We start from the raw sequence: 16350 nt of genomic DNA, 5'->3' as shown, positions 1-16350 counted from the left end.
TTCAAAAAGGGATTGGTTGACTTCCTGAAGGAGAAAGGGATTACAGGGTATAGATAGAGGGTTACTATACAGTTTACTTCAGGATTAGGGTATAAACAATTTAGGTGGTGGAGAACTTACAGGTCATGGACCTGGGGGGGCCACCGTGGGAGCGGACTGCTGGGCACGATGGACCCCTGGTCTGACCCAGCAGAGGCAATGCTGGCTGTCGGGTAGACTGCAGAGGGTTGGAGTAAAGGGTCAATATTCGGACTGGCGGGGAGTCACGAGCGGTGTGCCACAGGGATCGGTGCTGGGGCCTTTACTCTTTAACATATTCATCAATGACCTGGAAAAGGAGGCAAAGTGTGAGGTTATAAAATTCGCAGACGATACCAAACTGTGCGGCAGTTAGGACCAGGGAGGAGTGTGAGGACCTACAAAGGGACCTGGACAAGCTGGAAGACTGGGCAAACAAATGGCAAATGCGATTCAACGTGGACAAATGCAAGGTCATGCATATAGGGAAAAAGAACCCGTTGTTCAGCTACAAATTAGGGGGGGTATTGTTGGGAGACAGCAGACTCGAGAGAGACTTGGGTGTGCTGGTGGATGCATCACTGAAGCCATCTGCACAGTGCGCAGCAGCCTCGAAAAAAGCCAACAGGATGCTGGGCATCATAAAGAGGGGCATAGCAACCAGAACACGGGAAGTCATCATGCCATTGTATCGAGCGATGGTGCGTCCACATCTGGAATACTGCGTTCAGTATTGGTCGCCACACCTCAAGAAGGACATGGCGGTACTTGAGAGAGTCCAAAGGAGAGCAACGGAAATGGTAAAAGGGCTGGAACACTGCTCATACGCCGAGAGGCTGGATAGGCTGGGGCTCTTCTCTCTGGAGAAAAGGAGACTCAGGGGAGATATGATAGAGACCTTCAAGATCATGAGGGGCATAGAGAGGGTGGATAGGGACAGATTCTTCAGACTGAAGGGGACAGCAAATACGAGGGGGCATTCTGAGAAACTGAAGGGAGACAGGTTCAAAACAAATGCAAGGAAGTTTTTTTTCACCCAAAGGGTCGTGGACACTTGGAATGCGCTACCGGAGGAAGTGATCAGGCAGAGTACGGTACAGGGATTCAAGCAGGGATTGGATGGATTCCTGAGGGATAGAGGGATCGGGGGATACTGAGGGAGGAGCTGGGATGTAACACGGGTGTAGGAAGTTAACCAGGAAATGAGTAAACCAACCTGGTCGTGCATGTGTAGACCGGAGGGCTAGGACTTCGATAGGAAGGCAGGACTTAAATGGGAAACCAAGGTGGCAGGGGAGCCCCTGATGATTCAGACAGGTCTTGACCTGTTTTTGGGCCACCGCGGGAGCGGACTGCTGGGCAGGATGGACCTGTGGTCTGACCCGACAAAGGCACTGCTTATGTTCTTATGTTCTTATGTTGATGTCTGTGAGTTCCTTTAATAGTTTGAAAAGTTTTTTGGTGTCTTGGATTTCTATGTCTATCTGATTGGTGTAGTATGCCTTTCTTTTTTCTTTTAGCTTTTGTTTGTATTGTTTGTTCAGTGTTCTCCAGGTTGTTTTTTCTCCATTCTCTTTCAAGACGTCTGCATTATCGTTTGAGTTGCAGTAGTTCGTTGTCAAACCATTCATCTGAGCGTCTGCAGATTCTGGTCTTTTTCTGCGGTTGTGTCATGTCTTCAAGGATGGATGTGCTTAGGGTGCATCAGTGGTTAATGAAGTCCTTGGGGTTTCCATCTTGTATCATGGTGTCTACTTTGTTCCAGAATTTAGGTGGATCAGTCTTTTTGTGTGCTTCGTATGTTAAGCTTTGCTTATTTTGTTTGGTTTTGCCCTGTGTCCAGTTGATTTTGAAGGTGTACATGTAGTGGTCTGACCAGAGAGTATGAGACTATGTTCCGTTTGTGGTGTGAATTTCTGGTGTGGTGGGTTGTTGGGACATAAAGGCTGCTATGTCAGGTTGGTGGCCTGCTCGTGTGTGGTTTGTGGGTCTAGGATTCTGTAGGATAGGGTTTTGAGGAATGAGAGGAGGTTTTCTGTTTGGTTGGAAGATTTGTCTTCCAGATGTAGGTTAAGATCGCCTAGGATTAGGTTGGGTGTTGTTTGTGAGGGAGTTTCTGAGTATAAATTCTTCGAATTCTGATTTTGCTATGTTCCATTTTCATGGTGTTATGTAGCAAGTAGGCAGGTTAGGATTCCTTTGAGTGTAGGGCCCGATAATTGGCAGGCAAGTAGATTCATGTGTGGGATGGAGGTTTTGTCCTGTAGCGCTATATTTAGAGTATTTTTGGCTAGGATGGCTAGTCCTCCTCCTCGTTTTTTGTCTCTACAAACTACTTGTATTTTGTAGCCTTGTAGGCAAACTTCCGTTATTTTGGGATCAGTGTCTGAGGTTAGCCATGTTTCTGTGAGGAAGAGGCATCCTAGTTTTTCTGTTTCTATCCAGTCCTTTATGATCTCAGTTTTTGGGCCTAGGGATCTGATGTTCATGTATGCACATTTTATTGATGTAAATTTAGTTTTAGTGTTGTGTGATATTTTTGGGTAGATGAGGGTGTCAGCTTGGGGGTGGGTTTGATCCTGGAATAGTTTCAGGAAGCGTTTGTGGGTCTTCTCCCCCACATCTGGGGGATGCTGTGGTGCATGCAAGTGGAGCAGTCAACCACATTTATATGGTCACTCCCTGCTGGGTGGTGGTTTCTGTTGCTTGTTACTATAACTGATATTGATGAAGATGTTCAAAATTGGTACTCCTCTTTGAAAACAGTTATAGATATTGTTGCCCTTGAGAAAGAAGTGAGATATCATGATAGCATACAATTAATTGAGTGGTGCTCTGCTCCAATAATTCAAGTGAGACAGGAAGTTAGACAAGCTGAAAGACGTTGGAGGAAAAGTAGAGATTTTGAGGGAAAGTTATGAGATTCCCCTGAAGGAATATCTACAGCTATGCAAATCTGAAAGGAAGAAGTTTGTTCAAGACAAGATTAGGACAGCTATTAATTGGCCAAGGAAATTATATGATATGGTTCGGAGGATGACTGATAATGTAAGAATTGAGATAGGGCAAAGTGATCCCTCAGCAGATAGCTATGCAGAATATTTAGAGCAGAAACTATGTACAAAAAAACCTTTTTCACGGACATGAACTATTTCCAGGATTTACTATAACCATCTGTGGTAAAATGGAAAATATTTGGGGAACCTACAATTCGAGAAGTAGAACAGGTTGTTCAAGCTCTCACAGTATCAAAAGCAAGTAATGAACTTTGTACAGTGAAAATTGCTTCTCTATTAACAAAGTTGATTAAGAACATAAGAATTGCCATCTCCGGATCAGATCCTAGGTCCATCAAGTCCGGCGATCTGCACACACGGAAGCCCCGCCAGGTGTACCCTAGCATAGTTTTAGTCCCCCATATCACTCTATGCCACTCATAAGGAGATGTACATCTAGCTTACCCTTAAATCCTAGAACGGTGGATTCTGCAATTACCTCTTCTGGGAGAGCATTCCAGGTGTCCACCACTCGCTGCGTGAAACAGAACCTCCTGATATTTGACCTGGACCTGTCCCCCCCTCAGCTTCAGTCTGTGCCCTCTTGTCCGTGTCACATTGGACATTGTAAATAACTGTTTTTCCTGCTCTATTTTGTCGATTCCTTTCACTATTTTGAAAGTCTCGATCAGATCCCCTCGCAGTATCCTCTTCTCAAGGGAGAACAACCCCAGTCTCTTAAGTCGTTCCTCAGTATCCTGGGATGGATCCCATCTGGTCCCATTGCCTTATCCACCTTCAGTTTTTCAAGTTGTACATACACACTTTCCTCTGTGAATGGCGCAGAATCTACTCCATTTTCTTGTGTAACTTTGCCAGATAATCTCGGTTCTTCTCCAGGATTTTCTTCCGTTAACACAGAAGTATTTGGTTAGCATGTTTGCTTTTTCCTCATCAGTCTCTACATATCGGCTCCTAGCATATTTTAGTTTTGCAATTCCATTTTTCATCTTCCTCTTTCACTAATATATCTGAAAAAATTTTTGTCTCCCTTTCAGTGGCGTACCTAGAATGTGTGACACCCGGGGCCCATCATTTTTTGGCACCCTCCCATCTGTACAAAAACCATGATTTTTAGTTAACAAACCGAACGTCACACATGAGTAACTAGGAAAAGGCAGCATCTTACATACTGCAGTGAGCAGTACAACAGCAATACACCCATTGTAAAACTAAACAAGCCAGACTAGTACAGATCAATCCTGCAGTCAATCCTAACAGAAAACCATGTCTTTCGAACACACAGAACACAGAAAACACATTCACCTAGTATGGAATGTCATCACAAACTAACCCCTTCCCCTTTTACAAAACTGTAATGTGGATTTTAGCCATGGTGGTAACAGCTCTGATGCTCATAGAATTCTGAGCATCAGAGCTGCTACCACCACGGCTGGCGCTAAAAAATGCTCCACAATTTTGTAAAAGGAGGGATGAAATAGAAATACATAGACAAAGGTTAAATTGAACCAGCAAGAAGCTGGACTCTGCATACAATGCAACACCACAGAAACAGTGACACATGTCTCCTAAAGCAATAAATAAATAGAAAATTTTTGTTCTACCTTTGTCTTCTCTGGTTTCTGCTTTCCTCATCTTCTTGTTACTCTCTTCCTTCCATCCACTGTCTGCCATCTCTCTGCCCTTATATGGCATCTTCTCTCCTTTTATGCCCCTTCCAGAAACTGTATGCCTCCCCCTTCCATCTCTCCTTTCACCCCCATTAGTCTGGTATCTGTCTCCTCTCCTTCTCTCCTACTCTGGCATCTCTCTCTCCGCTCCCTTCCTCCTGTTCTTCCCTGGTCTTCCTTCTCAATTTATTTTCTGCCTTTGTCTAAATTCTTTTTTACTATTCAGTCCTCAATTTCCCTCTTTCACTGTGTCTACCTATAGCTTGCCACATCTTTCCCTCACCCCTTCCAGTAACTAACTCTATCCTCTTCCCTCAATCCTGCATGTGCCCTTTTTTTCTTTCTCCTCCCCACTTTCTTCCAGCATCTGCTCCTCCTTTCCCTCACACTTCCATTCAGCAGCTGTCCCTTCTCTCCCCCACACTTCCATTCAGTGTCTGTTTCTCTCTCTCTACCCCTTCCATCTAGCGTTCACCCTCTATCTCGCCCTTTCCATTCACTGCCCTCTGTGCTCTTTCCATCCAGTGTCCATCCTCTCTCTCTCTCTTCCATATGGCATCTTCCCTCTTTCTATGCTCCATCCATAAACTATCTATCCCATGTCCCTTCTCTCCTTTGTACATGATTGATTTCAACTCTGTCACCTCTCCGTTTTTCTCTCTCTGTCACCACCCCCTCCCCTATGCGCTCGCATCTCTCTCACTTCTTTCTTTCCTTCCAACCCCATGGTCTGGCATCATCCCTTCCCTGATTCCCGGCATCTCTCTCCTTTCTTTTTCTTCCATCTCTCCCTCCCCCTCCATGCTCTGACATCTCCTCCTTCCTTTCCCCATTGTCTGCCATACCTTCCTCCTTCCCTCCATTCACTGGTGTCTCTTCTTCCCTCCAAGCCCTGGCATATCCTTTCATTCCCTCCAGTTGGGTACAGCAACACTCTCCCCAATTCTCTCCCCCTGTGCTCCCTTTCCTCCTTCTGTCACCCAAGGCCCGGTGTCATGAACATCATCGGGCAGCAACAACATTCATAATTCACTGCTGTTGCCGGCTTCAGGCCTTCCTCTTTGTTGGGTCCTGTCTTCATGAAAACAGGAAGTAGGCAGGACCCGGCAGAGAGGAAGGCCTGAAGCCGGCAACAGCAGTGAATTGTAAACGCTGCTGCTGCCCGAAGAAGGTAATGGCGCCAGGCCTTGGAGCACCGAGGCAGACCGCTTCTCCCCCTCCCAGCCGAACCCCTGCTGACCCTCCTATCTGTCCCCCCCAAGTGAACCCTTCCGACCCTCCCAGCGAGATGACCGAGCAGCAAACCTCCCTCCAGTAGCGTCGCAACCGCAGCGCTGAACAGGCTGCTTCGCGGATTTCTCCTGCCGGTGAAGCGTCACCGATGATGTCATCAATAATGCTTCACTGGCAGGAGAAAGCCGCGAAGCAGCCTGTTTAGCGCTGCGTCTGCTGACGCTACTGTAGAGAGGTATGCTGCTCGGTCATCTCGCTGGTCACCTTAAGTAAGGAGGAAGGGAGCGCGATAGGGACCGGGCAGGCTGTGCACCCCCCTAAGGTTGCACCCAGGGCGGACCCCCCCAGACCCCCCCTTGGTATGCTATTGCTCCCTTTTTTTAACTTTTTTTAGCCATTTGCTCTTCCGCCTGCACTTTAACCAGACATATCTCTCTCTTGGCTTCTTTCAGTTTCACCCGGTAGCTTCTCTTCTTAGGTTTTTTAAAAATATTTCACAAACACCAACTCTTTTGCCTTTATTTTCTCCACCACTAGTTTGGAGAACCATATCGGTTTCCTTTTTCTCTTGTTTTTATTTATTTTCTTCACATAAAGGTCCGTAGCTATTTTTACTGCTCCTTTCAGCTTAGACCACTGTTTTTCCACTTCTCTTTTGTCCTCCCATCCTAACAGCTCTATCTTCAGGTACTCTTCCATTTTATTAAAGTCCGTACATTTGAAATCTAGGACTTTAAGCATTGTGCGGCCGCTCTCCACTTTAGCTGTTATATCAAACCAAACTGTTTGATGATCGCTACTTCCCAGGTGAGCACCCACTTGAACATTAGAGATACTCTCCCCATTTGTGAGGACCAGATCCAATATTGATTTTTTTCCTCGTGGGTTCCATCACCATTTGTCTGATCAGAACCTCATGAAAGGCATCCACAATCTCCCTACTTCTTTGGAATTTTCCAGTCCACATCCGGCAGGTTGAAATCACCCAATAGCAGCATCTCCTCTTTCTTTCCAGGTGCCTCCTTGAACCATCCCCTACCCTCTTCCCCACCCCCAAAAAAGGCAGGAAGAATGCCCACTCCATCCTGCCACTGGATGCTCCCCCAACCCCTACCCCATATCTTTATTTGAAGAAAGAAGCAGGAGGGAAGCATGGTCCCTCCAGCTTCAAGGACAGCCAATCCATAATGGCGGACCTTCCCTCATCGGTGCATCATGTAATGCACAAGGAAGAGCCTAAGTCCCTGATTGGCCCAGATGTCTTAGGCCCCTCCCCATGCATTACACGGGATACAGAGGGAGGAGCCCAAAGATCTGATTTGCTAAGATGCCTAAGGCCCCTCCCAAGGGGAGATAAAGCCTTCCAGCTTTAGAGCAGTTGTAAAATAAGTTGAATACAATGAACAATCAGATAGAGAAGTTAAAGATGGAAATGTTGTTAAAGACTTTGGTCTTGGAGGTTAAGATGTACAGTGTCAGCATCTATGAGACAAACATGGTTTTTTCTTTTGCATAGAGCTTTTTGGACCCTGTTCGTTTACAAAAAATAGATAGCTCTAAGTCTAATAGATGTTGGCATTGTCATCTTGAAGCTGGGACATTAGATCATTTTTTATTCTATTGTCCATTCGTTTTATCATTTTGGAAATCATCAATTATGTTGGAAAATCCTGGTAGCCTTGACATGTGATAGTATTTTATTTGGAACAACAATGAGAGCAAGGAGTCAAATCTTGTCAAATAACAACAAACTTTTATTTATTTTGACTGGAGTAGCAGTACAGCAAATAATATACAATTGGAAAAAGTATGACAGGTTAAATTACAACTTTTGGTGGAATTCTGTATATCATATATACAAAATGGAACGTACAATAGCAACACAAAAAGGATATTTTGGTAAATTTCAGATGATCTGGGGACCATTAACAGATTTTTGTAATGAATCTGATTAACTTTTCCCAAGATAAGATATTTGATTAGAAGGGAAATAGGTGGGTTTTATTTTTGTTATTTCATAATATATGATTATATCAATAGTTTCAATGTAATGGAACTTGTATGTAATATTGTGATGGGAGGGGAGGATTTTCTATTTAATAAGAATAATTTAAATATTAGGTTTATTACATAATATTTAAAATATTAAAGAATATTAATTTGTAATGAATTGTTATACTTAATATATTATATGAGAGTTAATCAAGTGTGTATTTTTAAATTCATATGAGTTTATCTGCTACACTTGTTGTAACATGCAAAAATGAATAAAGAATTTAAAACTAAACTAAGACACATTATGGAAAATAATTTGCATGATCTGTCCTGCTGTAAAAATGTAGAAAGACAGAGGGAGATGCTCAAAAGATTTAAGCTAGAGGGAACTCTACCGCAAATCCACTGCAAAAAAAAAAATCTGTGATGCAAGCTCAGAGTAATGAGCATGCAAATTCATGCTACAGTAAAATCTTGTATAACAAAAGTAGAAAAAAACGTGATGGTTACCTATCGATTAAATACAATATATAGAACCACCAAAATAAACCAAAATGACACTGGATATAGTCTCTTTTCTTCTCTATTTATAGACGGGGATAAGCCTCAGAATATTGAGTGTTAGATTTTCACCCATTCAGGGTTCTTTCAAAGAGAAAGACATTTCTTTTCTCTTACTCATATTCACATCACTGGCTTGAAGCCATCCTCCCTACCTTTTTTTTCTAACATTAAGTATAAATTTTATTTCTTCAATAATTTTCATTAAAACTACTATTTAATACTGTTTGATACTAAAGGGAGGAGTTCTTTAGTAGCCCAGATATGGTAGAAAGATATCTGTTTTTAAGTATTTAGCTGTTTCTTTTGTAGATAAAGTAACTCTTTGGCTTTGTTTTTCCAGCGTTACAAAAAGACTCTTCCCTGACGCAGTGGGGATGTAATTTGATCCCACGAAACGTAGGCCACGTTGGGCTGAGAGTAGCAAGCAATGGTCCTGGTTCTTAAAGAGCATAAGAACAAAGCTAAGTACTTTAAGCTCTATGAGGTTTAAAAGTTTACAGCACATATGCACTTTTTGAAATGACACTTTATAAAATGGCACCTTTAAACACTATTACACTTTTGCACTAGTGCACTTTCTATTGGTCCAAAGTCTCTGAAATGAACTGTGAGGTTTAGTCTGTATTATGAAGTAATTACACAAATAGTAGTTTTAATTATAATTATTGAAGAAATAAAATTTATACTTAATGTTAGAAAAAAAGGTAGGGAGGATGGGTTCAAGCCAGTGATGTGAATGTGAGTATGAGAAAAGAGATGTCTTTCTCTTTGAAAGAACCCTGAATGGGTGAAACTCTAATACTCAATATTCTGAGGCTTGTCCCCCGTCTATAAATAGAGAAGAAAAGAGACTATATCCAGTGTCATTTTGGTTTATTTTGGTGGTTCTATATATTGTACAGTAAAATCTTGGCAATAATTTGCTGCTCATTACTCTGGGCTAACTTTCTGAGTGGGTTGGCATGGGAAACCCATTCGGGGCAGGCTGGTCAGGTTGGTGGGAGAGAAGGGGTATTGTTAGTAAATATAAAAAGCTAGTATCCAATAAAAACCAGACAAAAATTAAAAATACATAAAAAAAAATAAAAATAAAAATAAAACACAGCACCAACAGGTAAAAAGGTCCGACACAGGGACATGTTTCCACAATTAGCCACCTGCTTCAGGGGTCACAAATACTGTCAGATGTGTTGTTATGTCAAAAGATACCAAAGAGCTAAGTCTGCATCCAATAGCACCCACAAGGTGCTAAAAAGGGGAGGAGTAGCCTAGTGGTTAGAGATGCTGCCTCAACATCCTGAAGTTGCGAGTTTGATCCTAGCCTGCTTCTTGTGACTGGGCAAGTCAAATAACTTGCCATTGCCCCAGGTACCACAGTTAGATTGTAAGCCTGCTGGGACAGATAGAGTGAGCCTACAAAAGGTATGTGTGTGTGGCAGCAGCGGCCGAAGAAAAGAGTGTGAGTGATTGTGGCCTGAGGTTGTGGGTTCAAACCCCACGTTGCTCCTTGTGACACTGAGCAAGTCACTTAATCCTCTACCACTCTAGGTACATTAGATAGACTGTGAGCCTGCTGGGACAGATAGGGAAAATGCTTGAGTACCTGATTTGTAACCAATTCTGAGTTCATTTGAGAGGACGGGCTAAAAAAAAAACCCCAAATCAAATAAATAAATAAAATACTTAAGAGTACCTAATTACTAGTCAATATTTTATAAACCGCTTTGGGTAAATCTCTTCATGAAAAAATGGAGGCACTTGGGACTTCTTTTGAAGGCTCTGATTTCAAGTCAAGCAATTTTATTGGGACCTTATACCAAAGTGTTATTGGGACTATATGAAATTAAATGTAACTGTTGGTTGATTCATACATCTCGCTTACCTTTTCTGCTTGTTTGGCCTTTGCACAATAACATAGTCAATAAGGTGCCAGTGCTTAGAAAGTGAATGTTATCAGGATATTTTATATTTGGTGGAAAATGGTATTGGAAATGATCAATTCATGTTTTATGCATTTGGTTACAAAGATGCTGCTGGAACTCAACATTTCTATGCCCCTCTGATCAGTGGCGTACCAAGGGGGTGCACAGCTGGCTACCCACCAGGGAATAGGCTGCCGCCGGAGAAAGGCTACCACTGCTGCCATTGGGAACAAACCGGCACCGAGTTCTCCTTCCCTGATTGGCTGGCACAGAATGTCCTCTCCGATGTCAGAATTGACATCGGGTGGCGAGAGTTGGTCGGCCCTGCGGGGAAGAAAAGCAAGGAAGGAGAACTCGGCGCCGGTCTGTTCCCGATGGCGGCAGTGGCAGCCTTTCCCCGGCGGCGGTGGTAGCAGCATGTTTCCCAATAGCGGTGGCATGGGGGAGGGCAGGGAGAAAGAAAGAAAGAAAGGGGGGACAGGGAGCCAGAAAGAAAGAAAGGGGGCAGGGTGAAACAAAGAAAGAAAGAAAAAATGGGGCACGGAGAGAGAGAAAGTCAGACATAGAGAAAGAAAGGGGGCATGGAGAGAGAAAGAAAGAAGGGGGCAGGGTGAAACAAAGAAAGAAATGGGGCACAGAGAGAAAGAAAAAGACACATACAAAAAGAAAGAGAGCATGGAGAGAGAAAGAAAGAAGGGGCAGGGTGAAACAAAGAAAGAAATGGGGCACGAAGGGAGAGAGAGAGAAAGACAGACATAGAGAAAGAAAGGGGGCATGGAGAGAGAAAGAAAGAAGGGGGCAGAATGAAATAAAGAAAAAGTTTGGGAAGGGAATGAGGTCTGGAGGAGAGGAAGCATACAGGAGGCTGAAAGAAGGGAAGAAATTTTGGATGCACAGTCAGAAGAATAAAGTGCAACCAGAGACTGATAAAATTACCAAACAAAGGTAGGAAAAATGATTTTATTTTCAATTTAGTGATCAAAATGTATCCGTTTTGAGAATTTAGATATGCTGTCTATATTTTGCACTATGGCGCCCCTTTTACTAAACCGCAATAGCGGTTTTTAGCGCAGGGAGCCTATGAGCGTCGAGAGCAGCGTGGGGCATTCAACACAGCTCCCTGCGCTAAAAACCGCTATCGCAGTTTAGTAGAAAGGGAGGAGGTATATTTGTCTATTTTTGTATAGTTGTTACTGAGGTGACATTGCATAAAGTCATCTGCCTTGACCTCTTTGAAAACCCGCGGAATATAAATGATAATTAACATTTTCTCTGTGTACAGTGTGCTTTGTGTTTTTAAAATTTTATTCTTGGTAGATCATTTTGACTTGGCCACGAAGGTACGGGGCAGGGAGGGGAGCTGCTAAAAGACATCTAGTAATCCTTACAGGCTTGACTGTGCAGGGAATTATCTTTGTAAAATCATGTTTTGTTATGTGACTGGCATTATTTGGACTTTAATTTCTATGAATGAATAGAATGAAAATGATATAAAATTAATTGCTTGTTTTTATGTGTGTGCGCTGAAGGAAAGTGTTGAGAGAGTGGGCTAAGGACGCTGAAGGGAAATGGGGAAGAGAGAGTGGGGAGAAGACGCTGATTTATAAATTGACAATTGTACAGAATATTGTTTCTTTTTATACTTTAATATAATAAGTTCAATATAAAACAATTGAAGGTTTGTGTGGATGGAATCAGGTGGTTTGCGGGGATGGGGACTGAGCTTACGGGGAATAGTCCAATAAAATGGTATTTTCTTATTTCTCATTATTTGTTTTATTTTTATTTGTTAATTTGTAAAGTGGTGATTGTTATGTATCAGTTTTTTCAAATTTACATCTACTGTCTTTATATTTTGCACAGTATTAGAGGACATGTATTACTTTTTGTGGTGTTGTATGCAGAGTCTGGTTTCTTGACGGTTCAGTTTAACTTTTGTCTACATATTTCTATTTTTAGTTTGTGATTATTTCATATTGGGCGAGGGTGTATCTGTCTGTGTGTATGAAAGGGACATGGCTTTCTGATAGCATCGACTGTACAGGATCAATTGTGCAGGATCTGGCTTGTTTAGTTTTACAATGTATGTGTTGGTGTTCTAGTGCTCATTGCAGTGTTTAAGATGTTGCCTTTTCCTAGGTACACTCTTGTTGTGCGATATGTGGATTGTTACTAAAAATCATATTTTTCATATAGACAGGGGTGGGGGTCAACAAATGATGGGCCCCGGGTGTCACATATGCTAGGTACGCCACTGCCTCTGATCATATTCTATTGTATGACAGCTCAGTAAATCTTTTAACACTTACCCAGACACAGTCAGTTTCACCTTCACCTTGTAATCCACTAGAATCCCCATCACCATTCGGTCAACTCCCTCCTTAATTCTGGGGGAACAAAAAGCAGAATGATGGGAGAACAAAGCTTTGCAATGCTATGAAAATACGTACAATATAGAGCAAGAAACCTAAATAATGATCAAAGTTATACAATAACCAGCAGTGCATGTATAAAGTAATGAGTAATGTCAATGCAGATGGCCTTTCACTTGTTCAGATAGGGATTTGGACAATATTTATCAATGCCCAATGTCCTCTGGATGCTGAGGCAGCAGCTCTATCACTAGGCCACTCCTTACCTGGCAGAGTCCCACTGTCTTGCTATTACTCCTGCTGAACTGCTGAGATGCTATTGTGCACCTGTTTCTTACTAGCCAATTGGTGAAGAACTGTTCCTTGGCCTCTTTATTACTTTGCAGTAATCACATAATTTGGATACTACAGTCTAAGCAGTCATACTCAGCTACTCTAAAGAAATTCAGCATATCTGTTAAATCTCTATCTGAGCGGGGTGGGGGGGTGTTCATGTTCAGTGTCAGAAGCTTCACCTGATACCACACAATCTAAATCTAAGATGGGTTCAGAAATCATGGTGGGGGGTTCAGTTATCATTGACCTAATGCATCACATTAAATCTCTGAGGACAGATGTGAATAAAGCTAGCGCTAACTTGAAAGATGAGGTGAAGTCCTTAAGACAGAGTCTCACCCAAAATGAAATATACATTGGAGAAACCAGAACATTATTCTTTTCAAAAATGAAGGAGCTGGAAAAATCTGGTAGAGAAACTAAAGAGCTCCTAGATAAACTAGAAAACTAGTAAAGGAGGAAGAATATTAGAGTGCTTGGAGTCCCGGAAGTAGAGAATCATGAAGATATATCCTCCTTTTTGAATATCTGCAAATAGTGTCTCTAGATTATAATTCTTTCCTGGAGCACTTTGACTATACTCAAAGAATTCATTGACTCTCTTCTATAAGCCGTGGTCTTTGACCTATTGTTTCTATAGTGCTGAAGATAGACTGCTGTTTCTGAGAAACATTGGAAACAGGGACTTCATTATTTAAAGTTTGACTTTTTCTAATACTCTTTGGAGTGCAGAAAGAGCTCCACTAATCTAGCTGCTCAAAGAAAAGTGAATGAAGCGTACTCTAGGACACACTGTTTGAAGACATCACTCAAAAAAATAAGATATCTCCAGGTCACTCAACTTTAGGGACTCCAAGCACTCTAATGTTCTTCCTCCTGCAAGTACTTTAGAACAGGCTCTGCATTGGCCAATCTTTTTTTTTTAAATGCCATCAAATTGAACAAATCCTTATTTGCAAGTGAAAAATTATCTCATGAGGGCTCATTTGGGGAACCCTGCTATATATCAGCAGTCTGAGTTTGAACAGTTACTGGGCATTCCAGTACAACACGGTTGTATATCTCGGTTGTACAAAATGGTACAAGGGGAGTGGGGCCAGAAGTATTCCTATTTATTGGCTTGGGAGGTGGATTTGGGAAGGGTGTTTGAAGTGGAAGAATGGAAGCGTATAATGTTTAAGATTCACCATGTTGCAGTGGGACCTGTGTTAGTGGAAAATGCTCTCAAGTTGCTGGTGCACTGGTATGTGACTCCAGTCCTTTTGAGTAAAATGTCTGCTGCTAGCACTGACACATGCTGGAGAGAGTGTGGATAGAGGGGAATCTTTATTTACATGTGGCGGAGCTGTCCTAAGCTGAAAGCTTATTGGGGGCAAGTGTTTGGTTATTATTACAGGTTCCCATATCGGTGAGGGCGGAACTGGTCTTATTGGGGATTCGGGAGGGGGGGTTGAGGATACTCAAGTTAAATTGACCCGGCTAGAATTCACAGTGGCTAGGTTGATTGTGGCACACTTTTGGAGGAGCTCAACTTTGCCCACCCTTCGCCTTAATGAAGGAAAAACTGGGATGGGTATGTGCAAAGTATTGGCTCTCTGACATGCTGACCAGGCAGTGGCAACAATATATAGACATCTGGGGTAGATATCTGGAAGTAGAGGGTTTGGATGTGGGTAGGCTGGATCAGGACTGATTGATTGGGGGGGGTGCAACCGTGCGATGGTATAGGGGATTTTAATTGTTACTTTCATGCTTATGTAGTTCTTGGTTGTCTGTCTTTGGATATTGGGGGGTTACAGGGGAGTTTGGTTCAGTGACTTTTAACCTGATGCAGTGGCGTACCTAGGGTATGTGGCACCCGGGGCCCATCATTTTTTGACACCCCCCCCCATGTAAAAAAAATATTTTTTGTAATGACCATGAAACGGAATAAATGGTCAGAATAGAAACAGGCAGTGAAAATTTTCTTATATTCCAAACATAACATAACATAAATTATGTCTGAATTGTCATGACATCAGAAGTACATATGGAGTAGTTGCAGGTGATGCTTGGGACAGTTCTGATTGTGTTAGTTCGGTTTTATGTGTTTTTTGAATAGAAGGGTTTTTATTTCTTTTTTGAAGGTTTTGTAGTTTGTGGTTGAGGTCAATAGGTTGTAGAGTTGGGGTCGAGTGTTGCAGCTGGAATGGCTAGGAGGTTGTCGAACAGTTTTTTTCTTTTGACGTTTTTGGTTGGAGGGTGTGTGAATGGTGCGTGAGTTCTCCTATGTCTGTTTGAGGTGGATTGAATTATTTAGCTGAAGAAATTAGTTACCCCCTCATCCCACACACATTAATTCTCTTCCATTTTTGTTCCCATTATAAAAAACACTGATAAGTTCCCAGAAAAAAATATATTAAAATAAAAAGTGAAAACAAAGGCCCCTACAGTTGCGAACATAACATAAGAATAGCCTAACTGGGTCAGACCAATGGTCCATCATGCCCAGTAGCCCATTCTCATGGTAGCCAATCCAGGATACTAATACCTGGTCAAAACCCAAAGAGTAGCAACATTCAATGCTACCGATCCAGGGCAAGCAGACACTTCCCCCATGTCTTAATAACAGATTATGGACTTTTCCTCCAGGAATTTGTCCAAATCTTTCTTAAAACCAGCTACACTATCTGCTTTTACCATAACTTCTGGCCACTTCATTTTTAAGTTTAGATCTTTCCTTTCACACAGAGACCTTGCTAGATGTCAAATACAGCACAAGGTAACTTCACATGGACTTAGCTGTGCAGGAAATGTGAATCTCCTCATACACCCACCATATAGTGCAAAAATGTGCAAAGGTCTGTTTTTTTTTTTCGATCACTACATAGCCTAATGCCATACAAGCAGCGCTGTTACAAACATATTCTGTAGGTCAATGCTAAGGATAACAAAGTTTCCTTCCTTGGACCAGAAGGAGATACTGATAAACCACTGGAAGAGATCCCAAAACAACACCCAAAGACCCACTCAGTGTGTGAACCAGTTGAGTGGAGTGGACTAACTGGGGAGTGGAAATGGGCCCGGAGTTTGCTCAGCAGAATTTCCCAGACCACCTCTTCCTCTCAACACATTGACACGCTGTCACCGCCACCACTAGGAACACCTCACTGGGTAGGCCAGCTATGCTATAAACTTTATAAAACACATTATTATATTTTCTTATAAAGCAGATATTTTAACT

General features: G+C 42.3%; 1 protein-coding gene across 1 annotated transcript in view; it reads right to left on the bottom strand.

Moving 5' to 3' along the window:
• SAG (S-antigen visual arrestin) overlaps window positions 1–16350 on the bottom strand; it is a 121762-nt gene that overhangs the window by 32877 nt on the left and 72535 nt on the right. The window contains exon 11 of the mRNA XM_033957766.1: window positions 12729–12806. Coding sequence (XP_033813657.1) covers window positions 12729–12806 — 78 coding nt within the window. The remainder of the gene's footprint in view (window positions 1–12728; window positions 12807–16350) is intronic.

The sequence above is a fragment of the Geotrypetes seraphini genome, chromosome 9 (genome assembly GCF_902459505.1).
Source record: "Geotrypetes seraphini chromosome 9, aGeoSer1.1, whole genome shotgun sequence".
Classification (NCBI taxonomy): domain Eukaryota; kingdom Metazoa; phylum Chordata; class Amphibia; order Gymnophiona; family Dermophiidae; genus Geotrypetes; species Geotrypetes seraphini.
The sequence above is the reverse complement of the archived record's forward strand: the minus strand, read 5'-3'. Positions and strand labels throughout refer to the sequence as shown.